Genomic DNA, 16,041 nt, shown 5'->3' with positions numbered 1-16,041 from the left:
ACTTCCTGACTGGTCAGTTAGTTATTAGGCAGTCACTACTGAGATTCTTTTTTAGTAACAGAATTGAACAGCTGGTAGCTGAAAGTTTTATGAAACCAGCAACTTCCTTAACAACTTCTTCAACTACCCCATGTCTGCAACAGTATTAGGGCAAGGTCTCTGATTTTTATCCAGGGAAATCTTATTGTATCTAGAGAACATCTGATACATAAACCAGCAGTAGGCAATGGAGAAATTTTGTATGGTGATAAGAAAATCTCCTTTGTGATCCATACAGCACCATAACTGCCCAGGTGATAAAACATTCATGATCAAAAGAATACCAGTATTCATTTCTTTAAATATAAATCAAAGTAAGCCTCAGCAATAAGTCAGGCTGCCAATCCAGCCATCAATGCTGCAGCAAGCAGAACAGACGGTGTCATGGAAAAATCACCTGTTTCTCCAAATCACTTCCCTTTCCTCTACTACATAATTTCTGTGGTAATAGTAAACAACAAACAAACAGGTACCTAGTATATTTCAGGCTGTTCAATGCCCTTTATCAGATAAAGAGAAGAAGTTACTCACCTTGTGCAGTAACAATGGTTCTTTGAGATGTGTCCCCCTACAGGTGCTCTACTGTAGGTGTGCTTGCATCCCTGCGCTGCTGATCAGAGAACTTTGGTAGCAGTGTCCGTTAGGCCCGCATATACACTGTCTCCCCTCATGCCCCGCCACCAGGCTAGTCAGTGCATGTGGGCTAATCCCCCTCAGTTCCTTCTCTACCGCAGGATCATACACAAGAACTCCGAAGTAGAGGGGAGGAGGGTGGGTTGTGGCGCACTTAAAGGGACAACACGTCTCGAAAAACCATCATTACTGCACAAGGTGAATAACTTCTTCTTCGAGTAGTGTCCCTATGGGTGCTCCATTGTAGGTGACTCCTGAGCTGTATCCCCATTGGAGGGGTGGGGCTTTGCAGGGGGGTCAGTTACAGATGAAAATACTATGGAGTGGAAGATGGTATCAGAGGCGGAGTCCCCAGTGATCGCATAATGTTCTGCTTAGGTGTGGACTGATGCCCATGTCATCACTCTTCAGATCTCTGAGATAGGGACATTCTTGAAGAAGGTGACAGAGGAGATCAACCTCATGGAGTGTGTGCAAATACTATCTGGCGGAGTCATGTTGCAGATCTGATAATATTGTTCAAGAGCCACTTGAACAGTCTCTGGGCTGTTACTGCTGAGCCCTTAGATCCTTCCGCAATAGAGAGGAAAAGTTTAGGAGATACTTCCTGAAAGCCTTCGTCCTATTCAGGTAGAAGGCTAGCGCTCTCCTGACATCTAGTGTGTGTAATATAGCCTCCCTGTTGTCATGGTGAGGCTTGGGGTAGAAAGTGGGAAGATCAATCAATTGGTTCATGTGGAATGGGGAGGTTACCTTAGGGATGAAGTTTGGATGTGGCCTACACATACCGAAAAAATATTGTGTAGGCGGGATGTGCCATCAGAGCTGCCATTTCTCCTATTTCCACTACATGCATCTGACGAAGTGGGTATTCAACCACGAAAGCTTATGCTCCAATACGTCTGTTAGTCTATAAGGTGCCACAGGACTCTTTGCCGCTTTTACAGATCCAGACTAACACGGCTATCCCTCTGATATTGTCTCCTATTGATATCTGAAAGCCATCTTTACTGAAAGGTGTGTAAGCGAGCAGGTGGCCATGGGTTTGAAGGGAGGTCTAATCAAGTGTTTCAATACCAGGTTCAGGTCCCACAAGGGGGTACGATGTCGGGGTTGTGGGGAAATGTTTATTATACCCCCTGAGGAATCGTTTAGTGGTCAGATGTGGTAACACTCAGTATCCCTCTACTTGGCGGTGAAAAGCTGCTATAGCCACCAGGTGGACCCTGAGTGAACTGAGAGATAGTCCCAAATTTTTTAGTCAGTACATAGTCTAGGATCTTCGGAAGAGTGACGGATGTTGGGGAGATTTGATGGAAAGTACACCAATTTCAAAACCTGGACCATTTTTGTAGGTAAGTATGGTGTGTTGAGGACTTTCTACTACATAGTAATACCTCTTGTACCTCCTTCAAGCAAGAGCTCTCTATACATTTGAGCCATGGAGTCACGCCTTGAGGCGAAGAATTCTCAGGTGGGATTTAGAGTGCATCCTTCATTTTGTGAGAGGTGGCCTGGAATGCATTGCAGAGAGATCTGCAGGCATGTCGCGAGTTGTGACAGGTAAAGGTATCAGTTCTGTCTCAGCCAAGTAGGAGCAATCAATACGATTTGTGTTCCTTCTCTTTTTATTTTTAATAAGACCTTTGCCAGTAAGGGGAATGGAAAAAGTCATAGAGAAGGTCCCTGCCCTGGGGAGAAGGACAGCATCACCCAGGGAGCATTGCCCCATCCCTGCTCTGGAGAAGTAGTACGGACATTTTTTGTTCAGGTAAGTGGCAAACTGTTCTGTGCTTGGTGTCCCGCATTGCCTGAATAGGTCATCAAGTACTGCTGTGTTTATCTCCCACTCGTAGTCGTGTAGGAATTTGCAACTGAGACTGTCCGCTATTGAGTTTTGAGTGTCTGGAAGGTAAGCTGCTGATAGAATGACGTCATGGGAGATGCACCGGTTCCACAGTTTCATTGCTTCTGCACAGAGGGAGAGTGATCTAGCTCCCTCTTGTCGATTTATACAGTACGTACATGCTATGTTGTCTGTTAGGACTCTCGTGTCTAATCCCTTGATCAGTGGGAGGAAATGGGTGCAGGCCTCCTGAGTTCGAGGGAGTTGATGTGGAGGGCTACCTCCATGGATAACAACCTGCTTTGTGTTGTAAGGTCATTTAGATACGCACCTGATCCTATGAGGGATGCGTTGGTGGTAAGAAGCAGAGATGGAGAGGTTTGCAAAAAGGGAATTCCCTTGCAGACATTTGTTGGGTCTTTCCACCACTCCAAGGAGTTTTTGACCCTGGTGGGTAGTGACAGAGAGTTATCTAGGGGTTTGTCTAGCCTGTCTCTGTTTGGTCAGTAGGCTGAGCTGAACCACAAGTGAAGACATCGCATGTGTAATCTGGCATGTGGTACTACTGCGGTGCCCATGGCCATATGCCTCAAAAGTCTGAGGCGGTGTTTGGCTGACATTTGTGGGCTGTTTTAAACAGTCTCTATGAGTATTGTCAAAGAGAGGAATCTGTGCTGAGGTAGGAGGGCTCTGGCTTGTAATGAGTCATGGTCAGTGCCTATGAACTCCAGGACCTGCACTGGAGTGAGGGTTGATTACTGGCAATTCCATTACCAAGTCTACTGTGGATCTGGTGAATTGGCAAGCCTCTGAGGAGACAATCATCCAGGCAGGGGTAATTCATGATCCCCTGGGAGTATAAGTGCATTGCCACTACTAAGAGAACCTTGGAGAATACTTTTGGAGCTTACGGCAGACCGAAGGGGAGTACTCGGTACTGGCAGTGGTCATGTTCTAGGGTAAGTCTGAGGAACCGTCTGTGAGACGGCAGGATTGAGATATGAAAGTAAGCGTCCTAAAAGTTGAGGGCCAAAAACCAGTCTCCCTGTTTCAGCAGGGGAATAATCGTTACTAGAGTGAACATCTTGAATTTTTGTGCTTTGACATATTTGTTGAGTGCTCTGAGGTCTAGCATGGATCTCCAACCTCCCTTCATCTTGGCTATTAGGAAATGGTAAGAATAAAAACCTTTGCTTCATAGAAGTACTGGTTCTATCGCGCTATCTATTTCTTGTCGTACAAAACTCTTGTGAGCAGGGTCACTGCAGAGGGAGAGGGAAGAGCGCTGTCAAGGGAGTAAGGAGATAAAATGGATGGAGTACCCAGTGCAAACAATTCCCAAGACCCAGTGGGGCTGTCTGAGGGTCTGCTCAAGGAGCACGGCAGGGCTGCGGGGAAGACTCTCATGCCAGAAGACGACTCGGTGCCGAGGTCCCGGTCCCGAGAAGAGGAGACACCAGTATGTCCGATACATAGACGTCTCTCAAGAGCCAGAATTCCAGCAGCACCAACCGACTCTGTGCTACTGGCGGTACTGAGGGGGTTGGTGATCTTGCCCACACCAACTGCTCCGGTGCTGTTATGGGGCACTGATGACAGTACTGATGGAACCACGTGTATGGCAGTGTCTTCTTAGTGGAGTGCTGGCACCTGTCTTTGTCCTTGGGTGCCGCTGACTCTGTGCCTGTACCCATCAGGTCCTTAGGCATATTAACGACACCTGCCACTCCAGATTTTTGTGAGCCATGGTACCAGGCTGGGACTGTCTTGGTGCTGATGGTACCGAACATGCTTGAGATTGTTTAAGGCTGACTTGGGGCTCACTCTGGGGACTTCCTACTATCTTTTTCAATGACTTACGAAAGGAGTCAGTAACTGATTTCTTCAACCCACAGTCCTTGGATGTTGAGGGCTGTGGGGAAGAGTCACGTCTGCCAGGTGACTCTTGGCATGGGTCCGGGAAGGACTGGAGGGCTGCCTCCATAAAGATGATCTTCTGTCTCAACTGCCTGTCCTTGCAAGACCTGGGCCTGAGTTACTGGCAGAGACCATACTTCTGTGGAATGTGGCCTTCCCAATGGCAGCATATGCACAAGGAGTGCTTGCCTGCTACAGGGATAACCTCTTTGCAGGAGAGACACTTCTTGAAGCCCGGTGAACCGGGCATACCCCGTTGGCGGAAGGATCCCTGATGAAAAAGGGGGAAACAATAAAGTCTTTTTGTTTTGTTTGAGAAGAAAGTAAAATGAAAAAAACTACAACTAAGACTGGAGAGACTAACTAGCTATAGAAATGTCAAAGAAGGTAATGGTCGGAAATGGACTGCTCCATCTCTAGCCAGAGGCAGTTGAGAAGGAAGTAAGGGGGGTTAGCCTCGTGCATAAGGAGAGATAGCGCACGCATGGGCATAATGGACACTGCTACTGAAGTTCTCTGATCCACAATGCAGGGACACAAGCACACCTACAGTGGAGCACCCATAGGGACACTAGTCAAACAGGAAGGGTTATATACACAGGAGTGTATAACATGGAGGTAATTGTAGAAATGTAAAGACCCCACACACAGGAAGCATTACAGAGATTTAGGGGACTGTAACGTATCTAATCAAATTAATCTCTAATTTGCCACAATCAACTGCTCAAGATAGATGCTGCATAAGGACTCCACTGAAAGCTCCTGGAAAGACTGGAAAGGAAAAAACTTACAGTATTTATAAAGTTATCACAGATATACCAGAGACAAATAGCCGAAAGTGTCAGTCAACACAAACACTTAATCTCTGCCCAGAGCCCTTGTGTGTCGCCAGTATTGTATGGGGGTGTAAAAACCAAAAAGGGGGGGGGGATCAAAAACTGACAAGGTGAGTTACATGCTGACGTCTGATGTAAGAGTTCTGCAACAACAAAAGTTAAGGTGAGGGTATTAGTAATTCATAGCTGGAAGAGTTACAGAGTTAACAAGGAATCAGAATACAGCAAAGCTTCTCATGCATGCACACACAACATTACAACCCTTCTGATTATGCATACTCAGAAACTAGAGGCACCATACACTGCTGTAACTCTTGTGTTTCCTACTATTTACAGAATCTACTGAATGTTCATTACTTTCATTGTAGTTACTTGCACCCATTTTGAGCCCTGGTACATTAGCACCCTGAGCATGTTTCATTACTAACTGACATTCCCAGTTCCAAGTAAGCTAAGGTTTTATTTGCTGAAAAGTGCCAGTCCTCAATTTGGTGACAGTGAATGCTCCTGGTCTGGAGTCTCACCTGTAAACCACAGCCGGGATACGTTTCCAGGACCGAAAACTTGCCACACTCTCCAGCTCCTTGTCCGTGATCCAAGCGGGAACTATGAGCTCCTGTGGGTAGCTACCACAGAGCCTGAGTGGAAAGAGGAAGTGAATGGTTAAATGCAGCAGACAATTAGCAGATACACAACCTACTGACAACACAAAATAAAAGGCTGTACAAGCAAACAAAGAGCTGTTCATTTCGCAAGCCATACTATTTGTGAGCTCCTGATCAATCATATATGCTGCTACAATCCTCTTTATCAGACATTAAAGAATACAGTGGACCAGAACCTTAGCTGGTGTAAGTCAGCATAGCTCCACTTATTTCAATGGAGCAGTGTTGCTTTCACCATTTGAGGATCTGACCCAGCGTTTCCTTAGGAAAATTATAACCCAATGGTATTGAACTCCAGCTGCCAGGAACACATCAAAACAGAAGAGAAATTCCCCATCTTTCAAAACCAAAGAGTTAGTAAGTCCACTCTCTTCTATAAGCTCATATCACAAAGCCACTAGGAATGGAGTCATTATGGCCTGGCAGATTTGGTCAGCAGAGGATATATGTGTAAAACTGAACCAACATATCAACCTATCAATCCCTTTCGGAAGGTAGGAACTGGATTATGCTGATTTGTGGTGATTTGGCAAAATGGCACTTTTCCCTGTGGGCTGCCATCTTCTGCTCCAGAATTTAGTGAAAAGAGTGATGTGTGCTAGAGTTACACAAAGTGTCTGTAAGATTAGCTTGGAGAGGTGTGAACAGTTCCCATTCATTACCATAGGGTATTAATTCTTAGACAAATGATGTTTATATAAATGTCAACTTTGGTAACTACTTAACCACTAACCCAAACTTGCAAGCAAAAATAGAATACTCATATTTTGAAAAAAGAAAAGGAGGACTTGTGGCACCTTAGAGACTAACCAATTTATTAGAGCATAAGCGTTCGTGAGCTACAGCTCACTTCCTCAGATGCATATCGTGGAAACTGCAGCAGGCTTTATATATACACAGAGAATATGAAACAATACCTATTCCCACCCCACCAGCAGGACAGTGGGGTGGGAATAGGTATTGTTTCATATTCTCTGTGTATATATAAAGCCTGCTGCAGTTTCCACGATATGCATCTGAGGAAGTGAGCTGTAGCTCACGAACGCTTATGCTCTAATAAATTGGTTAGTCTCTAAGGTGCCACAAGTCCTCCTTTTCTTTTTGCGAATACAGACTAACACGGCTGTTACTCTGAAACCTGTCATATTTTGAAGATCAACTCAATCTACTATGACAGGTTTCAGAGTAGCAGCCGTGTTAGTCTGTATTCGCAAAAAGAAAAGGAGGACTTGTGGCACCTTAGAGACTAACCAATTTATTTGAGCATAACCTTTCGTGAGCTACAGCTCACTTCATCGGATGCATCCAATGAAGTGAGCTGTAGCTCACGAAAGCTTATGCTCAAATAAATTGGTTAGTCACTAAGGTGCCACAAGTACTCCTTTTCTTTTTTCAATCTACTATGCGTGGATTCTCACTGAATCTCAGTGAGTATAAGAGAACACCAACACTTCCTCCCCCCACCCCCTGCCCCAATCTGACCAGTGGTTGAAAGGAACCTTCCAAGAATGAACTATAACAGCAAGGTTATAATTCTAACCAAACAGAACTCTGGAATGACAGAACATCTTTGTCTCTTACTGCTTTTACAGGCTGCCTGTCATAAATATAAAGGGAAGGCTAACCACCTTTAAATCCCTCCTGGCCAGAGGAAAAAACCCTTTCACCTATAAAGGGTTAAGAAGCTAAAGATAACCTCGCTGGCACCTGACCAAAATGACCAATGAGGAGACAAGATACTTTCAAAGCTGGAGGCGGGAGAAACAAAGGGTTCTCTCTGTCTGTGTGTTGCTTTTGCTGGGACCAGAGCAGGAATGCAGGTCAGAACTCCTGTAAAGGGCTAATAAGCAATCTAGTTAGATATGCGTTAGATTTTGTTTTGTTTAAATGGCTGATAAAATAAGTTGTGCTGAATGGAATGTATATTCTTGGTTTTGTGTCTTTTTGTAACTTAAGGTTTAGCCTAGAGGGATTCTCTATGTTTTGAATCTGATTACCCTGTAAGGTATTTACCATCCTAATTTTACAGAGGTGATTCTTTTACTTTTTCTTCAATTAAAATTCTTCTTTTAAGAACCTGATTACTTTTTCTTTGTTCTTAAGATCCAAGGGTTTGGGTCTGTGTTCACCTATGCAAATTGGTGAGGATTTTTATCAAGCCTTCCCCAGGAAAGGGGGTGTAGGGCTTGGGGGGATATTGGGGGAAAAGACGTTTCCAAGCAGGCTCTTTCCCAGTTATATTTTGTTAGACGCTTGGTGGTGGCAGCAATAAAGTTCAGGGACAAAAGGTGAAATAGTTTGTACCTTGGGGAAGTTTTAACCTAAGCTTGTAAAAATAAGCTTAGTGGGTTTTTCATGCAGGTCCCCCCATCTGTACCCTAGAGTTCAGAGTGGGGAAGGAACCTTGATACTGCCTAACTCATCTTTGTAACAAAAAGCCTGTATAACTGTGGAAGCAGCAGGAGACAAGGAGAAACAGCACGATGCGCCAGCCAGCTCTACACAGATAACACTGTCCACAGACCATCACTTGGGAACCCTTACCGTAATGTTTTAAAATTGCATTTCATTTCTCATCCAAATTTAAGCAGATTTCTAAGGGGAAAATTGTGAGCCCATAAAGAATGTCTTCCACAGCTTGAGATAAATTGCAGGGAACAGAAAATATTTTCTTCCAATAAGGGTAACAGAAGTGGAAGTAATTACAAACAATAAGTCATGCATTTTCCCCCAATTCAGGGCAGCACGTAAGCATGTGCCTAAGTTTATTTCTATTCAGAAAAGCACTGAAGTACATGCATAAGTGCTTTCCTGAACAGGACTGCTTTTCTGAATTGACACCTCAGACTCTAAAAACGCCAAAAGGGAAAAAATTATGGTTTTCCCCCATAGTGCTTCTTTACGATGTATAAATAAAAAAGGCCTCTTTTCTTTTTTTAAAAAATCTTACACATGTCAAGAATATCTAGTCTTGTCTCCCAGTTTTGTTGGAGGACTCCTGTGAAACTAGAGAACTGGAGTGGGAACTTTCTCAGATCTCAGTTCAAAGGCCTGGGTGTTTCAATCTTCCACAAAGATTCTTTCTTCCCAGTCTTTGTCAGGTGTTTGAGGAAAACAGTTGCTAATAAAAGCAAAATATTTTAAACAGTCTGAATAAGAATCATTTCCCTTCTCATTTGGTCAATTTCACTTTCTTGTAATGTTATAGTCCCTCTAGTTCTCCTGTCCTCCACGGAGTCTTCCAGCAAGAAGAACAGAAAATCAAGACCTGATACCTCTAATACTTGAAAGCCCATTTTAAGGCATTCTTTATAAATACATAAATCTGCAAAAAGGGCAAAAGCTTATTTTTCCCTTTTTGCAGATTTTCTTTCATTGCAGAACTTCTCCATTTTAAAACGTTCCAGTGATCTGCTACATGAGGATTAGTGTTTTGACAGGGTACTTGGCTGTGAAGCAACAGTCTACAGAGATTCATACAACTTACTTGTATTTCTCATTGATATTGGATATCCTCCAGGAATTGTTCATATCGAAACCCATCCGTTCAACTTCATTTTTAAACCTCGAAGTTACATGCTCCCCTGGATATCAAAGGCAGACAGAGGAAATAAATCAGAAGCACAAGTAAAGGTTTCTACTTTCCAAAATAGGTTGAGAAAGACACAACTACACTCATTCAGGAAACAGGAAAGTAACAGGCACTGTGCAGCAGGAAAGCTGTATACATTTTTAACCCCCACATTGAAAAATCCATATCAAGCAAGAGTAAAACTGTATCCCATGATGACCCTCAGTAATTGACTCTTCACACAGTAAAGAATAACTAATTTTTTTTTTAACAGTATTGTGTCTAAGTCCCTGTAGATTCATACAGGAAACACCAAACTTCTGTGTAAATAGCAGACCAGATTCAAACACATTAGGAAAAACAAGTATAATTTAGATAAGTATGCTCTAATGAAGTCCAGAATACAATCTACCACACAGGGACAAGTTCTATTAATGTCTCCTTTCCAGAGCACAGGAGAGTTTTGTATCAATGAGAAATAAACTAAGCTCTGGTCTGCCTGATTCCCAGATGGAAGGAACAGATGGTCTAATGCAGCGGTTCTCAAACTGTGGGTCAGGACCCCAAAGTGGGTCATGATTCTCTTTTAATGGGGTCGCCAAGGCTGGCGTTAGACTTGCTGGGGCCCGAAGTCGAAGCCTGAGCCCCACCACTATGGGGGCTAAAGCCCAAGCCCCACCACCTGGGGCTGAACCCAAAGCCCGAGGGTTTCAGCCCTGGGTGGAGGGATTCAGGTTACAGGCCCCGCTCCCAGGGCTGAAGCCCCTTGGACTTCAACTTTGGTCCCCCCATCCAGGGCTGTCGGGCTCCGGTGGGATCAGGTTTCAGTACCCACTCCTGTGGTCATGTAGTAATTTTTGTTGTCAGAAGGAGGTCACGGTGCAATTAAGTTTGAGAACCCCTGGTCTAATGGATAGGGCACTAACCTGGAACTCAAGAGACCTTGGCTCAATTCCCAATTCAGCCTTTCCTGTATGACCTTGGGACAAATCACTTAATTTACCCTGAGCCTCAGTTTCGCATCCCTTCCTCACAGTGGTGTTCTGAGATTAAAATTCATTAACAATTGTCAGATTCTTAGATATTACTGTAATGAGGGCCATAGAAATTCCTAAATCAATATATTATGGCAACTGGAATGTTTACAATATATTTTTGTATAGCGCCTTTCGAAAAAGTACCTCAATACAGTTGAAAAAAAAATTCAAGACAATAAAAAAAGTGAATCAGAGCCAGAAAGGTTGATATAGCTAAAAGGTATCAGTATATTAACAAGTTCCCTTCCTTTTCATACAAGGTGCAGAAGAAGATGATTTGTAGAGATTTCTAGGTCTACAAAATATATTAAATCCAATGAATGCCTGACCATCACTAGACAGAACAATTCTAAAAGTCTATTCATGATCAAACACTTTCAATTATTGTATCACTACATCATGGGACAAAGTATCTATTAACAAAAGGAGAAAATTGAAAATTAAGTGCCATACATATTACACATCTGTTACACAATTCAGAACACATTAATACTTGAAGAAATAGTTATATACCTGTAAAAATGAAAATTAATGTTACATACTTCCAAAAACCTACATTTTTATATCTTCTTGGTAAATACTTGTAGACAAAATTAAAAATATAATGGCAAATAGCTTAGTTAGAATAAAAAATGTATGAGAGTCAAAGCCTAACATCTACAGTTACACTACGATAAAAAAATACATAATGATATCTATTTTATGTGTCAAGTTATAAGCTAAATATCAGACAGGATCAGGAAGAAAACTTCTCCCTGAACAACAATATTACAAAATTAGCTGGGTGTATAAGAGAAGGTTACTCACCTTTCAGTAACTGAGGTTCTTCGAGATGTGTGTCCCTGTGGGTGCTCCACTCCAGGTGATGGTGCCTCCCAGTGCCTGGTATCTTTAGTAGCAGTGCCTGGTCACGAAACACACGCTCAGCTGCTGTCTCGTGGTCTCGTTAGAGTCTGCCTGAGCGCGTGTGTCCCGCGATAGTTCCTTCTCTATCGTGATGTCAGAATAGTACTCCAAAGTAGAGAGAAGGAGGGCGGGGAGTAGAGCACCCACAGGGTGTCCACATGACTGCCTTACAGATATCAGGAATAGGTACGTTATAGAGGAAGGCAAAGGATGTTGACATCGCTCACACAGAATGAGTTCTGATGCCTTTGGGTGGTTGGGCATTCTGAATGCAGTAACAGGATCTGATGCAGTCAGAGATCCACTTGGAAAGGCGTTGCTTAGAGATAGCCCCACCCTTTGATCTCTCACTAGTGGACACAAATAGCCGCGGGGACTTACAAAATGGTGTAGTCCTGTCCAGATAAAAGGTGATTGGTTGTCTAACATCGAGGGTGTGTGGAGCCGCTTTGTGCAGAGTGTCATGAGGTTTGGGATAGAATGCAGGTAAGTATATTGGTTGGTTAAGGTGGAAGGTGGACACCACCTTAGGGAGAAATTTAGGATGGGGTCGCAGGGTAACTATCTTTACAGAAGGTTGTGTAGGGAGGGTAGGCCATCAGGGTGCTTATTTCCCCTACTCTCCTTACTGATGTTACAGCAACCAAGAAAGCTACCTTCATAGACATGTGGAGAAGAGATGAGGTAGCTAAGGGCTCAAAGGGAGGTTTCATAAGACAGTGAAGAACTAGGCTGAGATTCCAGGCAGCTGTTGATGGATAAATCTCAGGGTAGAGATTTTGCAGGCCTGTGAGAAAGCATTTTGTAGTAGGGTGGGGAAAGAGTGAATATCCGTCCAGCAAATCATGGAAGGTGGTGACGGCTGTGAGGTGTACTCTGATGGAGCTGAGAGATAGCCCATCCTGTTTTAGTTTCAAAAGGTGGTCTAGGACGTTAGGGAGAGTCACGGTATGGGGTGTCAAGTATTTTTGGGAGCACCACATGGAGAAGCATTTCCACTTCTGCAGGTAAGTCTTACAAGTGGAGTCTTTTCTACTATGCAGGAGGACATACTTGGACTTGCTCAGAACAGGCTAGTTCGTGGGTCTGGAACCATGAAAGAACCAAGCCATCAGATGGAGTTTCTGGAGCTGTGGGTGAAGAAGCTGGCCGTTGTCCTGAGAAAGCAGATCTGGTCTGTTGGGGAGAGTCCGTGGAGGACGGATGGACATGCAGAGCAGGTAAGGATGCCATGTCTGTCTCAGCCAAGCCGGGGCAATAAGTCTGTCCCGGGCCTTGTCATCTCTGATCTTGTGTAGAACCCTGTGTATCAGAAGGATTGGTGGAAAGGCGTACATGAGAGAGTTGTTCCACAGGATGAGGAACGCATCTCCTAGGGATGCAGTCCCAAATCCCGCTCTGGAGCAAAATAGGTGGCATTTGCGATTCTGGGTTGTAGCAAAGAGGTCTATTGATAGGGTGCCCCAGTGGGATCATCATAGAATATCAGGGTTGGAAAGGACCTCAGGTGGTCATCTAGTCAAACCCCCTGCTCAAAGCAGAACCAATCCCCAATTTTTGCCCCAGATCCCTAAATGGTCCCCTCTAGGATTGAACTCACAACCCTGGGTTTAGCAGGCTAATACTGAAACCACTGAGCTATCCCTCCCCCAACAGAAGAGCTGTTGTAGTATCGTGGGATATAATTCCCATTCTTTTATTTTTTTTTGGGGGGGGGGGGGGGGGAAGTGTCTGCCGAGGGTGTCAGCGGTAGTGTTGTGACACCCAGGTAGCATGAATCGGTAATTTCTATGTGGTGTTGTATGCACTAATTCCATAGCCAGATGGCCTCCACGCATAGGGAGTGCGATCGTGCTCCCCGCATCTGTTGATGTAAAACACACATGCTATATTGTCCGTCAGGACCCGGACAGATTTGTTCTTTATGAGGGGGAGAAAGTGAAGGCAGGCTTGTCTCACTGCTCTGAGCTCTAGGAGCTTTATGTGCAGATGCATCTCTGGCAGGGACCAACGGCCCTGTGCCATGTGTCTCCCCAGGTGCACTCCCCAACCGATCAGGGAAGCGTCTGTGGTGAGCATGAGTGCCAGGGAGCGTTGCTGGAAGGGAACGCCCATGTAGAGGTTCTCTGGTCTTGTACACCATTGTAGAGAAGCTGGAGGAGTTAGCATCATGCAGAAGCTGTGTCTGCTGGGTTTGAAGTTTGAGTTGAGCCAACCTTGAAGACATCTCATGTGCAGCCTGGCGTACTTGACCACGAAGGTGGTGGCTGCCATGTGGCCAATGAGCTGTAGACAAATTCTTGCCTGTATCTCGGGATGAACAGAGAGCGTGAGTATGAGATGTGTAATAGCGAGGAATCTGTGGTGTGGCTGTGAGGCTCTGGTTCGGACTGAGTCCAGGTGAGCTCCAATGAATTCAATCTGCTGTGTAGGTGTCAGGGTGGATTTTTGGAAGTTTGTTTGCAGATCTAAGCTGTGGAAGAGGGAGATGGCGAAATGGGTAGCTCATAGTGGCCAGCCCTCTGTGGAGATAGAGGCGGTTAGGGACTATTTAGAAAAGCTGGACGTGCACAAGTCCATGGGGCCGGACGAGTTGCATCCGAGAGTGCTGAAGGAATTGGCGGCTGTGATTGCAGAGCCACTGGCCATTATCTTTGAAAACTCGTGGCGAACCGGGGAAGTCCCGGATGACTGGAAAAAGGCTAATGTAGTGCCAATCTTTAAAAAAAGGGAAGAAGGAAGATCCTGGGAACTACAGGCCAGTCAGCCTCACCTCAATCCCTGGAAAAATCATGGAGCAGGTCCTCAAAGAATCAATCCTGAAGCACTTACATGAGAGGAAAGTGATCAGGAACAGCCAGCATGGATTCACCAAGGGAAGGTCATGCCTGACTAATCTAATCGCCTTTTATGATGAGATTACTGGTTCTGTGGATGAAGGGAAAGCAGTGGATGTATTGTTTCTTGACTTTAGCAAAGCTTTTGACACGGTCTCCCATAGTATTCTTGTCAGCAAGTTAAGGAAGTATGGGCTGGATGAATGCACTATAAGGTGGGTAGAAAGCTGGCTAAATTGTCGGGCTCAACGGGTAGTGATCAATGGCTCCATGTCTAGTTGGCAGCCGGTATCAAGTGGAGTGCCCCAAGGGTCGGTCCTGGGGCTGGTTTTATTCAATATCTTCATAAATGATCTGGAGGATGGTGTGGATTGCACTCTCAGCAAATTTGCGGATGATACTAAACTGGGAGGAGTGGTAGATACGCTGGAGGGGAGGGATAGGATACAGAAGGACCTAGACCAATTGGAAGATTGGGCCAAAAGGAATCTGATGAGGTTCAATAAGGATAAGTGCAGGGTCCTGCACTTAGGACGGAAGAACCCAATGCACAGCTACAGACTAGGGACCGAATGGCTAGGCAGCAGTTCTGCAGAAAAGGACCTAGGGGTGACAGTGGACGAGAAGCTGGATATGAGTCAGCAGTGTGCCCTTGTTGCCAAGAAGGCCAATGGCATTTTGGGATGTATAAGTAGGGACATAGCGAGCAGATCGAGGGACGTGATCGTTCCCCTCTATTCGACATTGGTGAGGCCTCATCTGGAGTACTGTGTCCAGTTTTGGGCCCCACACTACAAGAAGGATGTGGATAAATTGGAGAGAGTCCAGCGAAGGGCAACAAAAATGATTAGGGGACTGGAACACATGAGTTATGAGGAGAGGCTGAGGGAGCTGGGATTGTTTAGCCTGCAGAAGAGAAGAATGAGGGGGGATTTGATAGCTGCTTTCAACTACCTGAAAGGGGGTTCCAAAGAGGATGGCTCTAGACTGTTCTCAATGGTAGCAGATGACAGAACGAGGAGTAATGGTCTCAAGTTGCAGTGGGGGAGGTTTAGATTGGATATTAGGAAAAACTTTTTCACTAAGAGGGTGGTGAAACACTGGAATGCGTTACCTAGGGAGGTGGTAGAATCTCCTTCCTTAGAGGTTTTTAAGGTCAGGCTTGACAAAGCCCTGGCTGGGATGATTTAACTGGGAATTGGTCCTGCTTTGAGCAGGGGGTTGGACTAGATGACCTTCTGGGGTCCCTTCCAACCCTGATATTCTATGATTCTATGATAGTGTCTCGTCGTATGAGTTGCCTTTGATGAGGCAATCATCTAGGTAGGGGAAGAGTATGATCCCGTGTCTGCAGAGGTGGGCTACAACTACGGCTAGGGTCTTGGAGAATACTCTTGGTTCTGTGGAGAGTCTGAAAGGGAGTACCCTGTATTGAAAATGTTCATGTCTGAGCGTGAATCGCAGAAAGCGGCTGTGGGTTGGATGAATGGATATGTGAAAATCGGCATCCTGTAGGTCGACGGCTGTGAACCAGGCTGTGTTCCAGCGCGGGTATTATTGTGCCCATTGTGACCATCTTGAATTTCTGTACACGTACGAATTTGTTCAGTCAGAATAGGTCTAGGATAGGCCTCCATCCCCCGCTCTTCTTCTGGGTCAGAAAGTAGTGGGAGTAGAACCCTCTTCCTCAATGTTGTGTCAGCACAGGCTCCACTGCACCTAGCTGTAGAAGACGAGCCACTTCTAAGCGAAGT

The 16,041-nt window shown here is 44.9% G+C and overlaps 1 protein-coding gene across 14 annotated transcripts in view; it reads right to left on the bottom strand.

Annotated features, from left to right (window-relative positions):
* MTMR3 (myotubularin related protein 3) overlaps nt 1-16,041 on the bottom strand; it is a 241,690-nt gene that overhangs the window by 47,940 nt on the left and 177,709 nt on the right. For 13 of the 14 annotated variants that reach the window (XR_012155157.1, XM_073313592.1, XM_073313591.1 and 10 more), the window contains 2 exons: nt 9,424-9,520; nt 5,796-5,909 (listed from right to left, as the gene is read on the bottom strand). Coding sequence is in view for 13 of the 14 variants with exons in the window: in XM_073313592.1 (XP_073169693.1) it covers nt 5,796-5,909; nt 9,424-9,520 (211 nt within the window). In the remaining variant the exon portion in view is untranslated. Of the gene's footprint in view, nt 1-5,795; nt 5,910-9,423; nt 9,521-11,351; nt 13,157-16,041 lie in introns of those variants that run through there. The other variant, XM_073313602.1, reaches the window with a different exon arrangement.

Source organism: Lepidochelys kempii, chromosome 15 (genome assembly GCF_965140265.1).
Source record: "Lepidochelys kempii isolate rLepKem1 chromosome 15, rLepKem1.hap2, whole genome shotgun sequence".
Lineage (NCBI taxonomy): Eukaryota > Metazoa > Chordata > Testudines > Cheloniidae > Lepidochelys > Lepidochelys kempii.
This window is presented reverse-complemented; position numbering and strand designations above follow the sequence as displayed.